A 21260-nucleotide genomic window follows, 5' to 3' on the forward strand; every position below is an offset into this window, starting at 1 on the left:
TTATTCCCACTTTACAGATGAGAAAACTAAGATTCACAAAGATTAATACACTTGCTTAAAGTAATACAACTAGGAAGAAAAGTTGTACTTAACTAAACACAGCCTTCCCACCCTCCCCCCCCCCCGCCTAAAAATTTCTCCCCCTTTTTATGCCTCTAAACTTAGGTCTTATATGAATCAATGCTCATCAGAACCTCTTCACTTTGTGTGTGTGTGTGTGTTTTTAAAGGGTTTTTTTAAATTTTTTTTTAATGTTTATTTATTTTTGAGATAGAGAGAGACAGAGCATGAGCGGGGGAGGGTCAGAGAGAGGGAGACACAGAATCTGAAACAGGCTCCAGGCTCTGAGCGGTCAGCACAGAGCCCGACGCGGGGCTCGAACTCATGGACTGCTAGATCGTGACCTGAGCCGAAGTCAGTTGCTCAACCGACTGAGCCACCCAGGCGCCCCAGAACCTCTTCACTTTGAACCACTCCTCTTATGGACAGGAAAGCACATTATAATTATACCGAACATAGTGATATTAACTCACAAATGTGAAAGGAAGACAATTAGGCAAAAAACTAGAATGCTAAAAGACATATTTTAAAAAAAGATTTATCTAATATTGTCAAATGTAATATTTCCGTATTACAGTAAAGGATTTTAGCTAGCGGTAATTTGCATTTTCTCAAGGTTATTGATAATGGAATGAAAATGTATATACAGCAAGCAGCAAGGCAGAAAGGACGCTCGCAGGGAAAGGCCAGCAAGCAAGATGTTAAAAGGCTTTACAATGCTATTTCCTTGGTAAATTTCCGACCTGTCTTGTTGGTCCAAAAACATGAGCAGCACACTCTCAAAGATGATTGGATTCTTGTTGACAAAGCGATACTAACCCAAACCCTGTAAGACCAATGTATAAATCAGAAGATTCACTTATGTACAGTGCTGGTATTCATTCCTAGTGAGCAGAATGCCATAGTCTATCTCAGCTCTTCTCAAACTATCTTGGGTCAAGAAACAGTTGTTTTTGCTTCTTTTTAAATTTCTAATCTGTCACGGACCAATAGTTTAATAAAAACACCGCTTGAAAATGGTGGCAATGTCAAACTGCCAAAGAATTTCTAAATGCTTACTCTCAATAACTGTACTTACTACAGACACACTTTGAGGAGCACCACTCTGTCCAGAATCCTTTCCCCATGTCAGTTTCACAATATATAAAAGTCAGATTTGTTTCCTGCCATTTAGTAATAATTAACCCTCAGAGGCAACTTTTTCTTCCTTTTTTGTTTCTCTACAGAATCTGCTAACTCCATTTCCTAACTAGAGATAAAATTGTATCTATATTTCTTTAAAAAATTTTTTTTAAATATTTATTTTTGAGAGAGTGAGCGCATGCATGCGTGAGCAGGGGAGGAGCAGAGAGAGAGGGAGACACAGAATCTGAAGCAGGCTCCAGGGTCTGAGCTGTCAGCAACACAGCCCAAAGCAGGGCTTGAACTCACAAACCATGAGATCATGACCTGAGCTGAAGTCGGAAGCTTAACTGAGCCACTCAGGCGCCCTGGTGTTTGTGTTTCTTTGAAGATAACTAAATACACAATCAGAACAACTATTTTATCTTTTTTAAACTAGAAGCCTAAATCTTAAGACTATTATCCAGAGATGGCAGATTACCGTTCATAATCACCACCGCTAAGCCCTCTGATCCCACCCACCCATGGGCAGAGTATACATTCTGACCCCAAGACTTGGAATTGGCCATGAGATCTTCTTTTGACCAATCGAAGGTTAGTGGATATGATGTGACAAAAAGTTTCAGAAGTACTTTTAGGAACTGGGCTTGCCCCCTCGCCTTCTGCCACTGCCACGGTAAGAACATACTGTGGCTAGCTTACTGATCCTAGGAGAATGAGCAGCAGTGGGAACAGAGTCACCCAGCCCTGGTAAATGACAGTGGCAATCAGCCACTGCAAAGCTAAAATTTGTAATTTTAGCTGACCTGGAAATTTGTGAGAAATATATGTTCATGTCCCACACCACTGAGATTCCCCAGTCGGTTGTTACACAGCAATGGTTGACCAATATACCATATGCCTTCTTGGATGAACTTACAAGTCTTTACCAATTTCCTTGTAACAGAAAAAGTCATCTGTAGCCAAGATATATAATGGCTCAAAGGTGCCCATGTATTTATTCTGCTCAGGTAGCAGATTTTCAATGATATAGTTGTAAGGTTAGCAGATGAAATATGAAGTCAACTTCTTATGATTTTTCTTTTTTGGCTTGTGTGAAAACTTCATTTTACAGATCCATTGCCTACTTGTTTAATCATTTCTTCTATTCTCTTTTACCAGGATACTCTCCTTCTAAAACTTGATGTTGACAAAAATGCCTCTTTTCAAAAATTTGAGCTACATACCATGAATGACCAAGGCAGAGATATAAAGAAATAAATAAATCAATCTGACATTTAGTAATACAAATGGCTGTTACTGCTGCATGTAAAATAGCATCACTTTCTGTTTTTACTATCAACATTTTCCCTCCCTCTTCATGTTCCTCTGATAACTAAGATAAGCTTCAATGTTGTCAGATTTCCTGAATGCACTATCAGGTCTGTCTTTGTTGCCACTCTCATGCTCTTCATTATTCCTAAGTACACTCTCATACTTGTTTCACCAGCAGCGGGAGGAAACCTTTTCATCAGCTCATGTCCACGAGCAGCTTCTAGATTCAGAGTTTCATAGTGGGCTTGAGGGGGGAAAAGGAAGAAAACAGGCAAGGAGAAAGGAATGAAGGGAATGGAATGGTGGAGGGAGCCTACAGCTTGCCATGCTCCCGTACAGCTGTACTGTACAGACAGTATATTAAATTTAGAGGAAGGCTGGCCTTACAGCAGGCATGGTGGCTCTTCAGTGGCATCAGTCAGAAACAGAAATAAGACTTCAAGTGCAAATAGGGTTGAGAAAAAAGTTGCTTCACTTCTTTCCAAGTAACCTGCATGGGACTGATTCCAGTTCCCAAGGAAAGGAATCATGAAAAGAGAGGGAAGTGAGGGCAGTCAAAAGAGCATATAGGTTTGAATTCAGGCAGTTTCATCACTAACTCTTGATTCTCTCCCTTAGCACCCTGTGCGAATCAAAGTACACCCTCCATGGGTCTCATTTTCTTATTCAGAGGATGAAACAATCCCATCAGAGTTCTGAGGATTATGTTAAATAACATCAGTGGGCCAGTATGTCCATTAACACTCCCCCTTTTCTAGGCCAGAAGTCTTAAATCAGCGGTGCCGGCTCTACCTCTCTTGACATATAGACCTGGTCAATGTGTCCTACCAATTCTTCCTTCAAGATGCACTTTGATTAGCCGCTTTATTTTCTAAATCCTCAGTACCTCACACATCAAATACTGAAAAGCTTCCTACTGTCTCCTTCCCTCAGTATTCCAATCCATATTGAGCACGCGGCTGAAAGGCGTACCACCATCACATCAACCCTGCATCTTCTCCATTTTAAAAAGTCCACCGGAATTCTAGAGCCAAGGCAGAAAATGAGAGTGAGACATACAGGGATTAGAAGAAAGTCGATCTGTGCTGCAGTGGTTTTAACCTGCCAGTCCTTGGACTCTGCCATTTGTGAAAGCTGGCTGGATGAATACTCCTCTCCCACTCCTTAGAAGGACCACGCTGAAGATTTCACAGAGTGCCTCAGAGGGTCCTGGCGGGGCTGAAACCCTGGCACCTCCAGTGGCAACCACCCCAAGGCCACTCTTCTACTACTTGCCCTTCTCCCTGATCTCACTCTCACTGGGTCACTCTCCTATTCGGGGGATTATTTACCAAATAACACAGGCGTGCAAGACTGTGTTTTAGGCTATTTCAGTAGGGGTTGTGGGGGAATGGGAAGAGACACCCACATATGAAAGGAACAGAAGTGGCCCTACAAAACAAGACTCCTGAATGAGACTCTGGAACTAGATCAGTCACTGAACAACTGGTAAGAAGGACCCCCATTCCTAGTGGTAAGTGACACTTACGACAACACTATGGTTCTTCATTAAGTGAGGTGTCAGTTCAGTAGGAGTGGTGACACTTAATGGGAACATTAGGAACTATGAGGACCTGAAATTGGCCGGCTCTCGCTAAGTGGTTTCAAAGACATGAAGAAAGGAAACAATTGGCTCAGGTTAGCCACCCCTCAATCTAGGCATTCTGTCAAAGTCAGAAGACTTCTAGGTCAGTGTTTTAAAAAACCCTTATTTCCTGCATCTGCAGAACAGATGCCAAAACTCAGACTCCAGATTTAATTTTAAAGATATCAGACTCACAAAGACTTGAATGCAAAATCTTAACAAATCTGAGATAAAATCTGGGTCCTAAAGAAACAGTTGGTGACAGAAATCTGGAATGGGTATATTTGGGTGAATGAGTGAGGAATCTCAAACCCCAAGATTTGTCTGTACTTTCTGGGTGGGAGAAACAGCTCTCCTAACTCCTTGTAGAGGACAGCAGCCTCCAACTGTCAGGAGACCCTTCAGGTGCCTTGTCCTCTTCAAGGTCTGCCTCTGCCTCTTCTCACTAGCTCCAAACCAATAATCAGGATCTGATCACTCATGATCACAGTCTGAGTGAGAAAACAGTTTCTGTTCTGGGAGGAGTGTATTCTTTCTCCCAAGAATTACAAGACCTGGCGATATGGACCGGCAGTGTTTAGAGGATCGCTCATGGGAGATCTTGAGAATGCTGGACCAGGATGCTAGGTCTGGGGAAATACAACAGGTGCAGGAAGGTGTCCGTCTGAAATTCAAGGCATTCACCAGGACATCCTTTGTTGTTTCTCTGCGCAGTGACAACAGAGACTGGGAAACTGTAGCAACCATGGATAAAGCAACCCAGAGACCTCTGGGATGAAAGTCTGGGTCAAAACACCTGGCAGGTCACCCAGACCTGCTGAAATATTAGCAAAGGATAATGAAAATCTAGGTTGGGTGATAGAAAAGAGAGACTGTGCTAATTTGTATTGTTTCAACTTGCTTAACACTAAAATGTTTCCCACAATCTCCATTCCTATATGGTTCCAAGCGAAGTTGGTCAAAAGAGAAATGTGTGAGATCTGGAAGGCAAAAGCAGCAGTCCTCCCTCTCTAAAAGTCACCATAATTGGGTGTGGTGATGGGCAAACACAGAGGTGCCCGTGGGTTCTAGCTGTTCCTCCCTCTCCTCTGCTCCAAGCCCAGTTCTCCCTCCCAGCTGCAGCCCAGGTGACTACACCAGCCCCAGGTCACCACCAGATGCTTGACGGAAGAGCCCCAGACAAAACAGCCACTCTGCACATGCTCCCCTCCCTTGTGCAGCCTCAGGGCAGTGGCTTAGAGTGCTGGGCCTCTCAGGTTGACGGGCTGTTAGCTCCTCCGCATTCTACTTCCCTCCTGTTCCCATCTTCCCTTCCCTTCCCTGGGGTTCCCCTGTGGCTGTGTGAGGCTCAATTCCTAGAATTCCCTTATCCCCTAAGAGCTGCTCAGCTTCCCTAACTGAACTCTGAGCGATACAGTTTTGAGGAGAATATCAATTATAGCCTCCAGCCAGTTGCAGCAGCTGGGACTGTGGCTAATTGCGCCATCGTTCCTGAATTGAGTCTTTTGTAGAGGTGTGGCTGATTATCACCTTGAAGACTCTGTGATGAATTGGATCTAAATTACTGTTTTTCTCCTCGTTAAGTTAAATCACATCAAATTATTGATATGAAACCATTTTGACATGTGAAAATAACATAAGATTAAATAATGTATTAGTTTTCTATTACTGTGTAACAAGTTACCACAAACTTAGCAGGTTAAAACAACAAATCATCTCGTATCTTCTGTGGGTCAGGAATCTGGGCACAGGTCACCTGGGCGCTTAGGGTTTTGGAAGGCTACAATCAGGTGTCAGCTGGGCTTGCATTCTCATCTGAGGAACTGGGGAAGTTCTGGAGAAGAATTGGCTTCCAAGCCCATTCAGGTTGTTGACAGAAATCATTTCCCTGTGGCCATATGACTAAAAAAGGCCCAGCTTCCTGAAGTTCTTGCCATGAGGTCTGCTCAATAGGCCATCTTAAAACATAGTAGCTTACTTCTTCACAGCCAGCAAGGGAAAAAGTCTCCAGTGTAAGTCTACTGTTAACGACAGCCTTCTCAAATGTGATGTAATCATGGGAATGACATCTCATCTTTGCCACACTGTACTGGCTAGAAACAAGATGTATGCTGTGCTCACACTTAAGAGGAGGGGCTGCATGAAGGGTATAAATACCAGAAGATGAAGATCATTAGGGGTCACCTTAGGGTCTACTCGTCACAGTAAGTTTACGACCATTTTAGTAACACAGTTTCTGACATACTGGACAGTCCTCATCATTTTAGTCTGCACTGAGCGCTCCCTTCTTTGATCTACTGCAGTTGTCTTTTCTCAGCACATGTCTAACTTTCCATTTCCCTGAGGAAGGGTAGGAAAAACTGCAATCAATATTTTAGGTAAAGTTGCATTATAATTTGGCAAAAAAAAAAAAAAAAAAAAAAAAAAGGCTAACTGACAAGGGAGCCAAGAACACTCAAGGGGGAAAGGTTTGTTTCTTCAAAAAATGCTACTGGAAAAACCGAACATCCACAGGCAAAAGAATGAAATTGGACCCTATCTTACACCACTCACAAAAACTAACTCAAATGGATTAAGGACTTCAATGTAAGACCTGAAACAATGAAGCTCATAGAAGAAAGCATAGGAATAAAGCTTTTTGACATGGGTCTTCGTAATGATTTTTTAGAAATAAGACCTAAAACACAAACAACAAAAAATAAACAAGTGGGACTACATAAAGTAAAAAGTTTCTGCACAGCAAAGGAAACAATCAACAAAATCAAAAGGCAACTTACAGAATGAGGGAAAATATTTACAAACCATATATGATAGGGGGTTAATATCCAAAATGTGTAAGGAACTCCTATACCTCAACAGCAAACAATCGGATTAAAAAATTGGGCAGAGGACTTGAATAGACATTTTTCCAAAGACATACGAATGGCCAAAAAGTACATGAAAAGGTGCCCAACATCACTCATCATCAGGGAAATGCACATCAAAACCATAGGATATCACCTCACACCTGTCAGAATGGCTATTATCAAACAGGAGATAACAAGTACTGGTAAGGATGTGGAGACTCTGGTGCTTTGTTGGTGGAAATATAAGTTGGCATAGCCAACCAAGAACAGGATGAAGGTTCCTTAAAAATAAAAACAGAACTACCATATGAGTCAGCAATCCACTTCTAGGTACGTATCTGAGGATGATGAAATCACTATCATGAAGATATATCTGCACTCTCATGTTCACTATAGCATTATTTACAGCAGTCAAGATATGGAAACGAATGGATAAAGAAAATGTGTGTGTGTGTGTGTGTGTGTGTGTGTGTGTGTGTGTGTAGGAATATTATTCAGCTATAAAAAAGGAAATCCCGCCATATACCAACAACATGGATGAACGCTGAAAGCATCATGCTAAGTGAAATAAGTCGGATAGAGAAAGACAAATACTGTATGACCTCACTTATATGTGGAATCTAAAAACATCAAACTCACAGAAATAGAGAACAGAATGGTGGTTTCCAAAGGCTGAGGAGTGGAGGAAACAAGGAGATGTTGATCAAAAGGTAGAAACTTTTAGTTACAAGATGAATAAGGTCCAGAGATCTAATGTGCAGCATGGTGACTACAGTTAATATTGTATTGTATACTTGAAAGTTGTTTTGAGAGTACAGCTTTGTGTTGTGACCATAACAACAACAAAATGTTAACTATGTGAGGTAAAGGATGCATAAACCAATATTACTGTGGCAAACATTTCACAACACATACATGTATCAAATCATTACACTGTGTACCTTAAACTTAACACAATGCTATATGTCAATTATGTCTCAAAGCTAGGGAGAAAAAAAGAAAAAGAAATTTAAATTAAAATCTATTTTCACTACCAAAAAAAGATGAAAAGCAAGTTGAGTTTTTCTGGGTTTTATTTCTCATACCCTTTTGGCTAATGTTCAGAATTTGGTTGTTCCTGTTGGGTAGATATTAAAAATACCCTTGGGGCTCCTGGGTTGCTCTGTCGGTTGAGAGTCCAACTCTTGATTTCAGCGCAGGTCATGATCTCAAGCCCTGTATCAGGCTCTGTACTGAGCTTGGGGCCTGCTTGGGATTCTCTCTCTCCCTCTCTCCCTGCGCCTCCCCTGCTCTTTCTCTTAAAAAAAAAAAAAAAAAAAAAAAAAAAAATTACCCTCTATACATAATATAGAAGCAAACTCCTAAAGTGTACCATATATAAAGTGTAGATATATTCTACATGGAAGAATATCTTTCAAGTTTCTGCCCCTTTTAATAGTCTCACAAGTTCCTTGCAATACCTAAATGTCAGAGGGCATTAGTAATACTGTAGATCTATTCCAAATATCTTTTTATGTTTCCTTTCAATATATTTTAAAACATATGTACTGAGACTATCTCTGGATTGTCTACCTCAGCAGATAGATGTATAAGAAACTGGTAACACTGGTAACAAGAAGGGGAACTCAGCGGTGGGGGACAAAAAGTTGGGGGAACAGGAGACTCTTTGCTGAGTACTCTTCATATATTTTGACTTTTGTCCTATTTGAATATATTATATCTATTCAAAAAAATCAAAGCAAAAACAAACAAAAACCATCAGGCTATGGAAGTTGCCAGGAGTTCCTTCCCTCAGTGCCAACATAAAATCAATCACTGACCACAAAATCCAAGCAAATATTGGAAAGGAAATGAGAAGGTTCTCTGCTTTGAGAACATTACTCCCTTCTGATGAGAAAGAGGCAATCACTGAGATTCATGCTGCTTGTGTGTGAAGATGTACCCTGAGTGCTTGTATTCTTTATTCAGATAGCTTTTCCCAAGTTGAGTGAAAAGAAAGAATAGACAGAGGAAGATAGGAAAGAAGTAACTTGGTAAAGAAGGGAGGAGGCTAAAGCACACAGACAATTATAAAAGATTAAAGATTTCTCTAAGACATGAAAGGAAAAAGACAAGACTAAGAACCCTTAAGATACTCACTTGGATACATATGTATATCTTTATATTGCTTTAATGTTTTCTTTATAACTTAATGTTTAATATGCTATTTTTAATAGGCTTAAGGGCTTTGGGGGTAGGTGAAAACAGCACGAGGAAAGGGAAAAGCATTCACAGGGATGTCAGTTCTGTAAATACAGACACCCTGCATAATATGTAAGCCTCCACTATATTACAATGCAGGGAGATCTAATTCTGGAACCTACAGGTTGCCCGATCTTGAAATTGAACACATATCCTAATGTACAGGCATCTTACTAGAAGAGAGACGCAAGATACACCGTTCAAGTCAGACTGACCAGAGACCGAACCCCAATTCCCTTTAACTGTGTGATACAAGAAGTTCTGCCTGTTTCCTCATCTGAAAAATGTTCCCTAATCCTCAAAATCTACCTCACTGGATTATTTTCAGGATTAAATAAGATGCAACTCTTACTATAATTAAGTTTCCTTATACATTATTATCCTGGTGTATTCTAATTCAGAAGCAAGCATGGGATCTGTGGGGAGTGGGTAAGGATAGGAGAGCAGAGTCTGGAGGGGGCAGAGCAAGTCAAAGATCATAAAGGGAACAGAAATGCTGACAACCCAAATGTACGATGCACCTTCCACTCACATGTCATTTGTTAAAATGTTAAAAACAATTCTAATAGTCTCAGTAAGTGAAAAACTCAGAGGTTCACATCCTTTCAACTAAAAACAAAAAATACCCATTTATGTCTATACGTTACTATCCTTAAACCATTTCCCACTGTGTCAAAACAGTAAGTTAGTTTCTTCAATTCTGTTTTAATAATAAAAAAAAAAATCCAAAGTTTTTGGGGTACAGCCATATTATGATTTTCAGAAAACTTTGTGATATTTACTGATTAGTTATCTCTTAACACAATTGTGCACTCCCTTCAAAACTATGTACCTCACAGATGACTTCTTCTCATGGAGACCATGTTCCCTCTTCCCCAGTGATGGGAAAGAGTAGCTCTGCAGTTGGAAAGACCAGGATTCAAATTTTGGCCATAACATTTCCTAGCTATAAACCCAGTTTTACAATATTTTCAAGTGTCAGTTTACCTGTAAATGGAGATAATACCTACCATAGAAGATAATGTAAGTTAAGAGCTTAGCACAGTGCCTGGCAAAAAATAGGTGCTCAAAAATTCTACTAAACAAATGAATACACATTGTAGGAAACTTTAAAAAAGAATTATCAATTTTTGATGTGTAATTTATAGACTATATCTGTTTATGTATTACTCCCCTGCCCCCCTACACACACACTATTTCTGGGACATTTCTTATGGTGTCTGCATGCTGCTTATGATCTAAGCCAAAGAGATCTTTCGGAAAACGCATATGTAATCAGGTCACGCTACTTGCTATGTTCAGGATAAAGCCAAATGTCTCGGCATGGTAGGCCAGGTTCTTTATTATAGAGCCCTACTTGTCTCTGTAGCCTCATTTCTCACCACACCACTCTTGTCTCTGCACCCCCTATCCCAACCCAAAGTGCCTTGCTCTCATTTATCTCTGGGCCTTTCCACCTGCTTTCCTTCTGCCTAACCTTTATCTGCAATCTTTATTTATTTAACTCCCATTCATTCTCCAGACCTCCCTTCCCTAACTTCCTATACTGAGGTCTGGGGCTCTTCTTCCTGTGTGTTCCCCTCTCATACAGTGCTTTGCTCTACTTGAGCACTTACACAGTTTGGGTACTTATTACAAGACTCACTACTTCAATCTTGGGGTCTGGCATACAGTAAGTCTGCTAAATAAATAAAGTATAGGAGTCACAGTGCTAATTCTATACCAAGGTCTGTTTGAATTGACAGGTTATTTTCTTCCTTCTCCTCCATAATGTACCATTTTCATCTACATCTGCTGCAGACTCAGGCTGCTGCTATTCTCTCAGGATTACAGACATATTACAATGATCAGATTTACAACATTGTATGCATCCACTTCTATTTAACTTAGTATCTCTAAAAATCTGACATCAAAATGTAGTTTAGAAGTAGGGCTCACGACACTGAAGACTTTAGATACTTTATATTTTTATTTACTGCTTACACTTATAAACAAAAACTATCAATCTAGAAGTTAAGATGATGCACTAGAATAACAAAAACTATTTAATCTCAGTTTAGTTTAGAAAAATTTCTGAACCTCTCATAATTAGATACAGCTCAAACATCAACAGGTTTAGAGAACCAATGTGATACCTATGGATCTTCTAGAAGTATTTTAGTGAATCAGTATCAAAATTCAGTATTGTTCTTTAATGTAAGCTTCCATCAGGAAGAAACACACTGACAGTGGAAACGGTATTAAAACCAACCCATTCTGGAAAAGGCCTAACTCTATTATGATTGAAGAGGAATATGGTTAGAAACAAAGATGCATAGGTGTGCAAACTGTGTTTTGGGGGTTTTGGCACTTTTTGATGTGTGGATATTTCACTTTCAAATGCCATGATATGTAAAGCACGTATCAGAAGTTTTACAGATGTATCAATGCTACGTGTGAGGTATACGAAAATGTTATAGCAAAGATAACCAAAACAGAGCTCAAAGTCTTTCTTTTTTTTTTTTTTTCCAATATATGAAGTTTATTGTCAAATTGGTTTCCATACAACACCCAGTGCTCATCCCAAAAGGTGCCCTCCTCAATACCCATCACCCACCCTCCCCTCCCTCCCACCCCCATCAACCCTCAGTTTGTTCTCAGTTTTTAAGAGTCTCTTATGCTGAGCTCAAAGTCTTTCTATAAATCAAAGTCATTCCCTTCGTGGAGACATAGTGCGGCCACCCCATGTTAACTTGTAATAGAAACTGGTATTTTGTTTCATCTAAATATATGAAAAAATAGTTGGAGGCAAGAACTTTCTGGTCAGTTATACATACTCCAAACTAAGATTCAGTCTTTACAAGATATTTATAAAAAGGCGCTATTTGTTAGCAGTGTTTTTCACTGGGAAGTGAGACTGAACGGTTCTTAAACACTTTTTGTATTATTTGTATTATCTAAATATCCAAACGTCAGTACATCACATATATTTTTTTTTAATTTTTTTGAGAGAAAGCACATGCACGTGTGTGCATGGCTGAGGGAGAGAGTGAATCTTTTTTTTTTTTTTTTAATTATTTATTTGAGAGAAAGGGAGAGAATCCCAAGCAGGCTCTGTAAGTACAGAGTCCTATGCAGGGCTCAATCCCACAAACTGAGATGACCTGAGCCGAAATCAAGAGTTGGACACTCAACCGACTGAGCCATCCAGGTGCCCCAACTCTTATATTTTAGAAACAAAAAAAATACATTAACATAAAGTGACTCTACATGTATTGACACCGTTTTTCCAAAGCTTAAGTGTGAAAAAGGCCAGACAATAATATGTATGTTGTGCTACTATTTATTTACACTACAGAACAAGATATGCACGTGAAATAGAAACACACATTCATGTATCTATAAAGCAGATTTGATCAGCAGAAGTGGCCTTGGGGAGGAAACAACGCATTTGTTCCTGCATCTCTACAATGGGAACAACGACGGTAGCTACCATACAGGTTACCATAAAGATTAAGTGAGGTATTCCACACAGTAATAGCTAAATAATGTCATTACTAATCCATCTTAATTCTTGGAATAGTTTCTTCCCACCATTTCTAAAACGCCTGTGTCTGGTCAAAGTCCTTCTACTCTAGATATTTGAGGAGGTAAGTATAATATTTGTTTTTAAGGCAGAAGCTTCAACTCTGTACCTCAATACTGAATTTGAAAAGCGAGGATATTTGTACGATGCTGAGGTTCTTCCTTCTATCATTTTCTTTCCTCAATCACTGATGTCTTCCCCCAAACAACCTGCATCTTGGGTTGCATTACATTTTTGTATTCCTTGGCAACAGAAGAGGAGTGGCCAAAATTTGACTACTGCAGAATCAGAAAAATAAAAATAAGTTGGGGCTTCCAGAAAAGGCCACTTCTCTCAGTGCTTCCGTGAGTGGTAGCTTACACCAAGCAGTCTACCACCATGGGAAAGCTCTGTGGACCATTTTTTTATGGCCTTGTTTTGCCATCTAATGTTGAATGTTCCCTACAATTGTAACCCTATGTATCAGTGTTGAAAAAAAGTCTGAATCTGGTAAATTTTTTTTAGACTTTGGAAGCTTGGGACCACGCTGTCGAATGATGCATAAGGAAAACAACTCAACTCTATCTTTAGAAATTATCTACCAAAGAGTTAATGTAAGTCAGTTTTAAAAACATTTGTTAAGACCCTCCCAACTGTCAGGCATAGTGCTTGATGCCCACACTTCAATGGAGAGAAAGAGACAAGCTCGAGTTGAGGAACCGGGAAGAATTGATATGGTTAGCATATGACAGAGCCAGGACTGGAGCACAGATCTAACCCCAGACTTCATATTTATAAAATACCATTTAATTTGGGTACTGTTATTTATCTCTGAACCCGAGCAAATGAGAGACCCATTCTCTGAGCTTCACAGGATTGCTGTGAAGACGAAAAGATATAAGTGCCCATCGTGACACTAGGTACATAGTGACATTCAAACACGGCTCCTTTTAATTCTCTTCTCGTTGGTATTGCACCTTGCATAGCAATGTTGTTCAAAAAATGCTAACTTGAAATCAAGTCTCTACTTCAGAATACACTGTACTGGGTGGCATCATTGCAGATGCTTTCCGCTATTCTCGTGGTGTCTAGAGTTCAATATACACTTTAAATAATAAATGCGCAGTTCTTCCTTGTCCCCATGTTGTTCAAAGTTTTGTATTCATATCCATAATGACCTGAGTACAGCATTTCATCTTTTGTCTGATTATATTAATGTCTGTAAAGTTCAAATTAAATCTCTCAGATCTTGACTATAATAAAAAAATTTGTGTTGGGGAAGAAAAACCAAACCAAAACAAGCAAGTCTTCCTCTGTTTCACCATTTCCCTTGACTGTGGCATCCTTGGGATTTTAGTATGCATAGAAAAGTTTTGCTTATTGTTGAGAAAAGGCTTCTAACTGTCCTCAGATTAAATTTTCTGGCTTCAAAAGATTAATAGCCTTGAATGGCTTCCAAGAATATTAAAACCAAAAATTTTTAATGTTTGTTTATTTTTGAGAGAGAGACCGAGTATGAGTGGGGGAGGGGCAGAGAGAGAGAGAGAGAGAGAGAGAGAGAGAGAGAGAGAGAGACAGACAGAATTCAAAGCAGGCTCCAGGCTGAGCTGTCAGAACAGAGCCCAATGTAGGGCTTGAACTCATAAACAGTGAGATCATGGCTTGAGCCGAAGCTGGACGCTTACCTGACTGACTGAGCCACCCAGGAGCCCTCCAAGAATATTTTAAATTCAACTGACATCTTATTTACATAACAGTGGACAACAAAATAAAAAGTTGATAAGACAACTTTATTTGAAATTTAACTTAAAACTGAGTTTAATGGTACAGAATTATACAGTATTTAGACCAACTCTAAACTTAATTTTAAAAATAATGCTTCAAGGGCACCTGTGGCTCATTTGGTTAAGCATCTGACTGTTGATTTCAGCTCAGGTCACGATCTCACGGTTCATGAGTTTGAGCTACATGTAGGGCTGTGGCAGTGCTGAGCCTGCTCGGGATCCTCTCTCTCCCTCTCTCTCTGCCCTTCCCCTCCTCACTCACTCTCTTCAAAATAAATAAACTTAAAAAATAAAAATAAATACTGCTTCATATTTATCTCCTAGAGTGTTTTAATTTTATTTGTAACTTCTACAGTCAAACATTTATTACATACCCTCCCCCCCTTTTAAAAAGTTACTCACTTTTCATAGGTATTAAAGATAATTTGGCACACCTGAGTGGCTCAGTGGGTTGAGCATCCGACTTTGGCACAGGTCACGATCTCATGGTTTGTGAGTCTGAGCCCCACACCAGGCTCTGGGATGACATTGCCAAGCCTGCTTGAGACCCTCTCTCCCTCTTTCTCTGCCCCTTCCCTACATGTGCGCATGCACGCACGCTCTCTCTCAAAATAAATAAATAAACTTAAAAAAAAAAGATAATTCAAAATATGTAACTCAGAGTCCACTAACAGCAAAAAAGCATTGTGCTAGGTTCTTTGGGTGATTCAAGAGGACTAAGATTTTGCCCCTGTCTTTAGGGGGTATATAATACACTAGTTGATAGAGGAAATGACACATGTACAAAGACAATTCCAAAATAAGTTAGAAGATGTAAAAACCTAAAAGAAACATAAAGAAAGTGTTTTGGAAGTTTGCAGGAGGAAGAAAATACTTTTAATTTGGAATGCCTGAGAGGAAACAAAGGAAGTAGCATGTGAATTTGGTCTTAAAGAGTGGGGTAGAACGTGGACATTTAGTGGTCAAAGGCAAAGGTATTCTAAGACAAAGAAAAGTGTGAGCAGAGGGGCAGAGGTGGAGAGTTTGTAGTCTACATGAAAAATGGTTTAAGTTTTAAAATAAAAAAATGCAATAAAATATTATGCTTTAGAACTCTACTCATAATTTTGAGTAAAGAATATAAGTGCTAAGTGTCCTTATGATTACAGATACAGAACTTGAGAGTCACCTGAACTGCCATTCCTGAAACAGATTAATTCTTCATCTATATTGCATAGTTAACTGAAATCTCCATTTACTATTCTGATCTGTTGATAATGGTCTTTAACTTAGCTCCATTATTCTCTAGGAAGTAGATTCAGACTAACTTGCTGAAGAGGAAATAATTATAGACAGAAGTAAAATGAACTGCCAGTTCAATTGAACTGAGACACAAGAAGAGTGTTAACATGGGGACAATGGAGAGGACAGGAAGAGGGAGGAATGGCTCAGTGAATGGAGACAGTCTTTACTGCTTTGCATTTGTTTCAAGTCACACACTCTTGAAATCTGACCAAGTTGCTAAGGGAAAAATTAGGTCATTGCTTTCAGTTGTTTCTCTGTTAGATTTCTAATTCAAAAAAAATATAATCACATACATTGTAACTAAAAATATGGGCAATGCATTACAGGGTCCACTTTGGAGTTGTTATAAGTAAATTTCATATTCCGAAGACTGAAAAAGTTTTGATCAAGCTAAAAAAATAAAATCTGCAATTGAAAGTACACTACTGTAAAATATCCTGAGCTGGAATATGCATGCATGTACATGTTGGTGATAATCTGGCCTATTTTGTTCTGAGGTCAAGAGTCTTTATAATAAGGAAACATCATATACCCCCTTCTTATGGTAGGCCATGGGTTGTTAAAATTCATGAGAAAACCTATAGTTCCTCTAAAGAGTGGATTTTCTAATTTTTTTTCAGAAAACTATAAATCAATATATATTCTCACTAAGGTGCTCATGTTTTGAGAGGTGTTTACACAGTGCATGCTAAAATCATTGTGAAAGCAGTGATCAAACACCTGGTCCTTTTTTTGAGGCTCTTCTAATCTAGCCACCTATTTTGGAATTTTATACACTGGTCTTTTTAATATATGTACTGTTATCAACCAGGCTTCCAAGCTATAACCACAGAAAACAACTCTAGTTGGCTTCAACAGAAAAGGACTTTATTTGAAAGGATACTTTAGCCCATAGTTTCTGGGAAAGTTGAAGACCAGACACGGAAAACAAACAAGAACAAAGGCTGTGCACTGAGGACTACATCAGGGAAAGAGCCCAGTGAGTAGCCCGTGTCGCTCTGGGCCCCAGGCCACTACAGCTCCTGCTCTGTGTAGAGACAGTGGATGCCATCATCGGCATCACTGCCACTGACCTCTCTCTTTTCCACTGGATGTTGCGGCTCTCACCCTGCTTACAGAAAGAATTCTCTATAGCCCTTGCCTTTAAATAATGTTTTTAAATGTATTTAATTTTATTTGAGAGAGAGAGAAAGAGTATACGCATGTGTGAATGGGGGAGGGACAAAGAGAGAGGGAGAGAGAGAATCTTAAGCAGCCTCCATACCTAAGATCCTGAGATCATGACCCTGAAATCATGACTTTAGCCAAAATCATGTCTGACTGAGCCACGCAGGTGCCACTAATTAAATTAATTAATTCAAGTCATCTCTACACCCAGTGAGGGGCTCAAACTCACAACCCTGACATCAAGACATTGCATGCTCTACCAACTGAGCCAGCCAGGCACCCTTCTATAGTCCTTGCTTCTTTGTGCTAATGAGCTCCTGATTCAAAAAGCCCAGGTAATGTGCTTAAACATTAACCAGTGAGAAGGCTGAGAAAGCAAGCATTTAACCTTTTAGGTTTTTACACTGGGAGGTGTGCTCTGCCTTCTATCAAGACCTGTATAATGAGGAATTTCTCAAAACTAGGAAGAAGGTCTTTATGCTGGCAGCCAAAAGTCAAATAATTGGTACAGAAACATTAATCTATTCAGGAAAGAGCAGCCTACTCAGTACAAAGCCCTCTGTTCTTTAGCTAAGGGCTCTGAAGCAAAGTCTGAGTGGTGACCTACCCAGGTCCCTGCTCAGTTTTTAAACCTCCTAGCTGGGCCCACATTTCCCTCATTTACCCAAGAGGTTCAGCACAAATCAGGTTCATGGCTGAGACTCCTCTGAGTTGATGCTTCAATCACTAGTCTGCTATTTCGTTCCTACAAACAGGCCTACAGTGGCCTCCCACTTTCATCCCTGGAAACTGGTTTCTGGGCTTAGGGTCAGAAGAGCTGGTATGAGTCACAACCTTATCACTGACAAGCTGGAGAAAAGGCTAGTTATTCAACTCTAAGCCCCGCCATACTGACAGGTTGTCAGGACAACCAAGTGAGAGAAAGTAAAAACCCTTTGTAACCTAAAATGATAAGCACAATCTTTTTAGTTAACATTACTGATTTGTATGACAAATCCCCTAGTTCCTTAGGATTATGGCCTATCCTATCTAGGTCTCTCTGGTTCTTTTGAGCACTGATGTCATATCATAAAAAAATTAATTTTGTAATCAAAGCAGCATATGCTCATAATTTAAAAAGTCTTGTAGCTAGTGGCAATAAAAAGCTTCCTCTAAAAACAACCCCCCCGCCCTATCTCTTTTCTACTCCCAGTCAGAGGCAACTAACTACTGTCAATTCTTAAGTTGTTTCTTCTGATATTTACCTCTCTCTATGTTATAAATTTTTATTAAATCAATATTCAGTGTTAATATTAGGACTATTTAAATACTGCTTACTGCTGAGCCAAGCTGTGCAACTAGAATTATATTTTCTTCCATATGCAATTTTAAATTTTTCTTGGAGGTATTATTTTCTACTTTTCCCACTTGCTTCATTTTCTATAAACCTATTGTTAATTCTTCACAAAAGCACCAAAAGGTCCATGAAAATTTTTTAAGATTTATTTTGAGAGAGAGAGAGAGAGAGAGAGAGAGAGAGAGAACACCCTCATGCATGAGTTGAGGAGGGGCAGAGAAGGAAGGAGAGAGAATCCCAAGCAGGCTCTGTGCTGTCAGCTCAGAGCCTGATGTGGGGCTTGATCACACAAACCACGAGATCATGACCTGACCTGAAATCAGGAGTCGGATGCTTAACTGACAGCCACCCAGGAATCCCCCCCTGCCCCCATGAAATCTTTTAATGCCACTTGTCATTTAATGTTCCTGGAGACTTTCACCCTCCTAGTCCAGTCTAGACTTGATGCCCACTAGACTTACTATGCAGCTAGTACTTAGGATTTCCCTTTCTTATTTCCTGTGTTTGACCCCATTTTCTGGGTCCCACACTTGTTCTTGGTTCACTTCATGATTTAGTGGAACGCATCCTTAATAACTTCCCTCAGTAGGGTTGCAGGGGAGAAAAATTTTCTGAAGCAAGACTGAAAAAAATGCCTTCATCTAGCCTTTCACTTGATTGACAGTTTGGCTAAATATAGAATTTTGTGTAGAAAATAATTTTCCATCAGCTTTTTAAAGGCACTATGCCACTGGATTGCAGCATTCAGCTGCTGCTATTGAAAAGTTCAACAGTATTCAGAGTCCTATTTCTTTGTATGGAACCTAATTTTTCTCTCTCTGCAACACTGTAGAATCTTGTCTTTTTCTCTAGAGTTCCCTAGAGAAAGGGATAAAACTTTTTAATACAGAAATTCCTTTAGCTTTAGCAGTATTTCTTATATTACCACTGGCTTCTCTTCCATTTTCTCTCGTATGTTTCTAAAACCACTGCTTGTTAAATTGTTACACCTGGACCAATACTATAGTTCTATTTGTCCATCTTTGTTGTTCTACTTTCTAGATTTCTTCAATTTTACCTTTCAATCTTTTTATGTGTTTTTCATTTCTGCTACCTTATTTCCAACAGCTGCTGTCTTTACTCTTACAGAATCCTATTTATGTCTCATTGATTCAACAGAACGCTTTTATAAAAGGGCTTTTTCCCTTTTTTTTAAAAATAGGCTTCACGCCCAGCACAGAGCCCAACGCAGGGCTTGAACTCCTGATCCTGAGATTAAGACCTAGCTGAGATCAAAAGTTGGACGCTTAACTGACTGAGCCACCCAGGGACCCCTATATAAGGGCATTTTGCTTCTGTTGAAGTTTTCTTCTGCTTTCTTCAACGGTTTCTTCTAATACTTCGTTCTCATCTGTGTGTCAATTTGGAAGTTTTCCTCAACTTTAGATGGGTTTTCATATTTAAGAATGAAGCACTAAAGAGCTGTGTGGAAACTCTGTTGCAAAAGCAGGCTTGCTGACTTATTCTTCTTTGCAGAACTGGAAGGCAAACTGGTTTTTTCACCATGTAATTCCTGAGCATAACTTCATCATGGCACTCCCCCACATCAGTCCCCACACCAGTCTATATGCTCTTGGGCTGTTCACTATTTCTAGAGCTCCAGGGTTTGTTTTTTTTTTTTTTTTTTTGTGGTTTTTGTTTTTATTTTTTTATTTTTATTTTTTAATTTTTGTTTTTTAAATTTACATCCAAGTTAGTTAGCATATAGTGCAACGATGATTTCAGTAGATTCCTTAATACCCCTTACCCATTTAGCCCATTCCCCCTCCCACAACCCTTCCAGTAACCCTGTTTGTTCTCCATACTTAAGAGTCTCTTTTGTTTTTGTCCCCCTCCCCGTTTTTATATTATTTTTGCTTGCCTTCCCTTATGTTCATCTGTTTTGTCTCTTAAAGTTCTCATATGATTTTTGTCTTTCTCTAATTTCACTTAGCATAATACCCTCCAGTTCCATCCACAGTAGTTGCAAATGGCAAGATTTCATTCTTTTTGATTGCTGAGTAATACTCCACTGTGTGTGTGTGTGTGTGTGTGTGTGTGTGTGTGTGTGTGTGTGTGTATACCACATCTTCTTTATCCATTCATCCATCCATGGACGTTTGGGTTCTTTCCATACTTTGGCTATTGTTGATAGTACTGCTATAAACATTGGGGTGCATGGGTCTCTTTGAAACAGCACACCTGTATCCCCTGGATAAATACCTAGTGGTGTAATTGCTGGGTCATAGGGTAGTTCTATTTTCAATTTTTTGAGGAGCCTCCATACTGTTTTCCAGAGTGGCTGCACCAGTTTGCACTCCCACCAGCAGTGCAAAAGAGATCATCTTTCTCCACATCCTCACCAACATCTGTTGTTGCCGAAGTTGTTAATTTTAGCCATTCTGACAGGTGTGAGGTGGTATCTCAGTATGGTTTTGATTTGTATTTCCCTGATGATGAGTGATGTTGAGCATTTTTTCATGTGTCAGTTGGCCATCTGGATGTCTTCCTTGGAGAAGTGTCTATTCATGTCTTTTGCCCATTTCTTCACTGGACTCTTTGTTTTTTGATAAGTTCTTTATAGATTTTGGATACTAACCTTTTATCTGATATGTCGTTTGCAAATATCTTCTCCCACTCTGTCGGTTGCCTTTTAGTTTTTCTGATTGTTTCCTTCGCTGTGCAGAAGCTTTTTATTTTGATGAGGTCCCAGTAGTTCATTTTTGCTTTTGTTTCCCTTGCCTCCGGAGATGTGTTGAGTAAGAAGTTGCTGTGGCCAAGATCAAAGAGGTTTTTGCCTGCTTTCTCAAGGATTTTGATGGCTTCCTGTCTTACATTTAGGTCTTTCATCCACTTTGAGTTTATTTTTGTGTATGGGGTAAGAAAGTGGTCCAGGTTCATTCTTCTGCATGTCGCTGTC

At 39.6% G+C, this 21260-nt stretch overlaps 1 protein-coding gene across 8 annotated transcripts in view; it reads right to left on the minus strand.

Moving 5' to 3' along the window:
• The window catches only part of BTBD7 (BTB domain containing 7), a 57404-nt gene that overhangs the window by 29763 nt on the left and 6381 nt on the right, over positions 1 to 21260 (minus strand). The window contains exon 3 of one of the 8 annotated variants that reach the window (XM_042990432.1): positions 12406 to 13050. The exons of the other annotated variants lie outside the window; for them this stretch is intronic. Within the exon in view, the coding sequence (XP_042846366.1) occupies positions 12953 to 13050 (98 nt within the window). The 3' untranslated portion in view covers positions 12406 to 12952. Of the gene's footprint in view, positions 1 to 12405; positions 13051 to 21260 lie in introns of those variants that run through there. 8 annotated transcript variants of the gene reach the window in all.

The sequence above is a fragment of the Panthera tigris genome, chromosome B3, assembly GCF_018350195.1.
Source record: "Panthera tigris isolate Pti1 chromosome B3, P.tigris_Pti1_mat1.1, whole genome shotgun sequence".
Classification (NCBI taxonomy): Eukaryota; Metazoa; Chordata; class Mammalia; order Carnivora; family Felidae; genus Panthera; species Panthera tigris.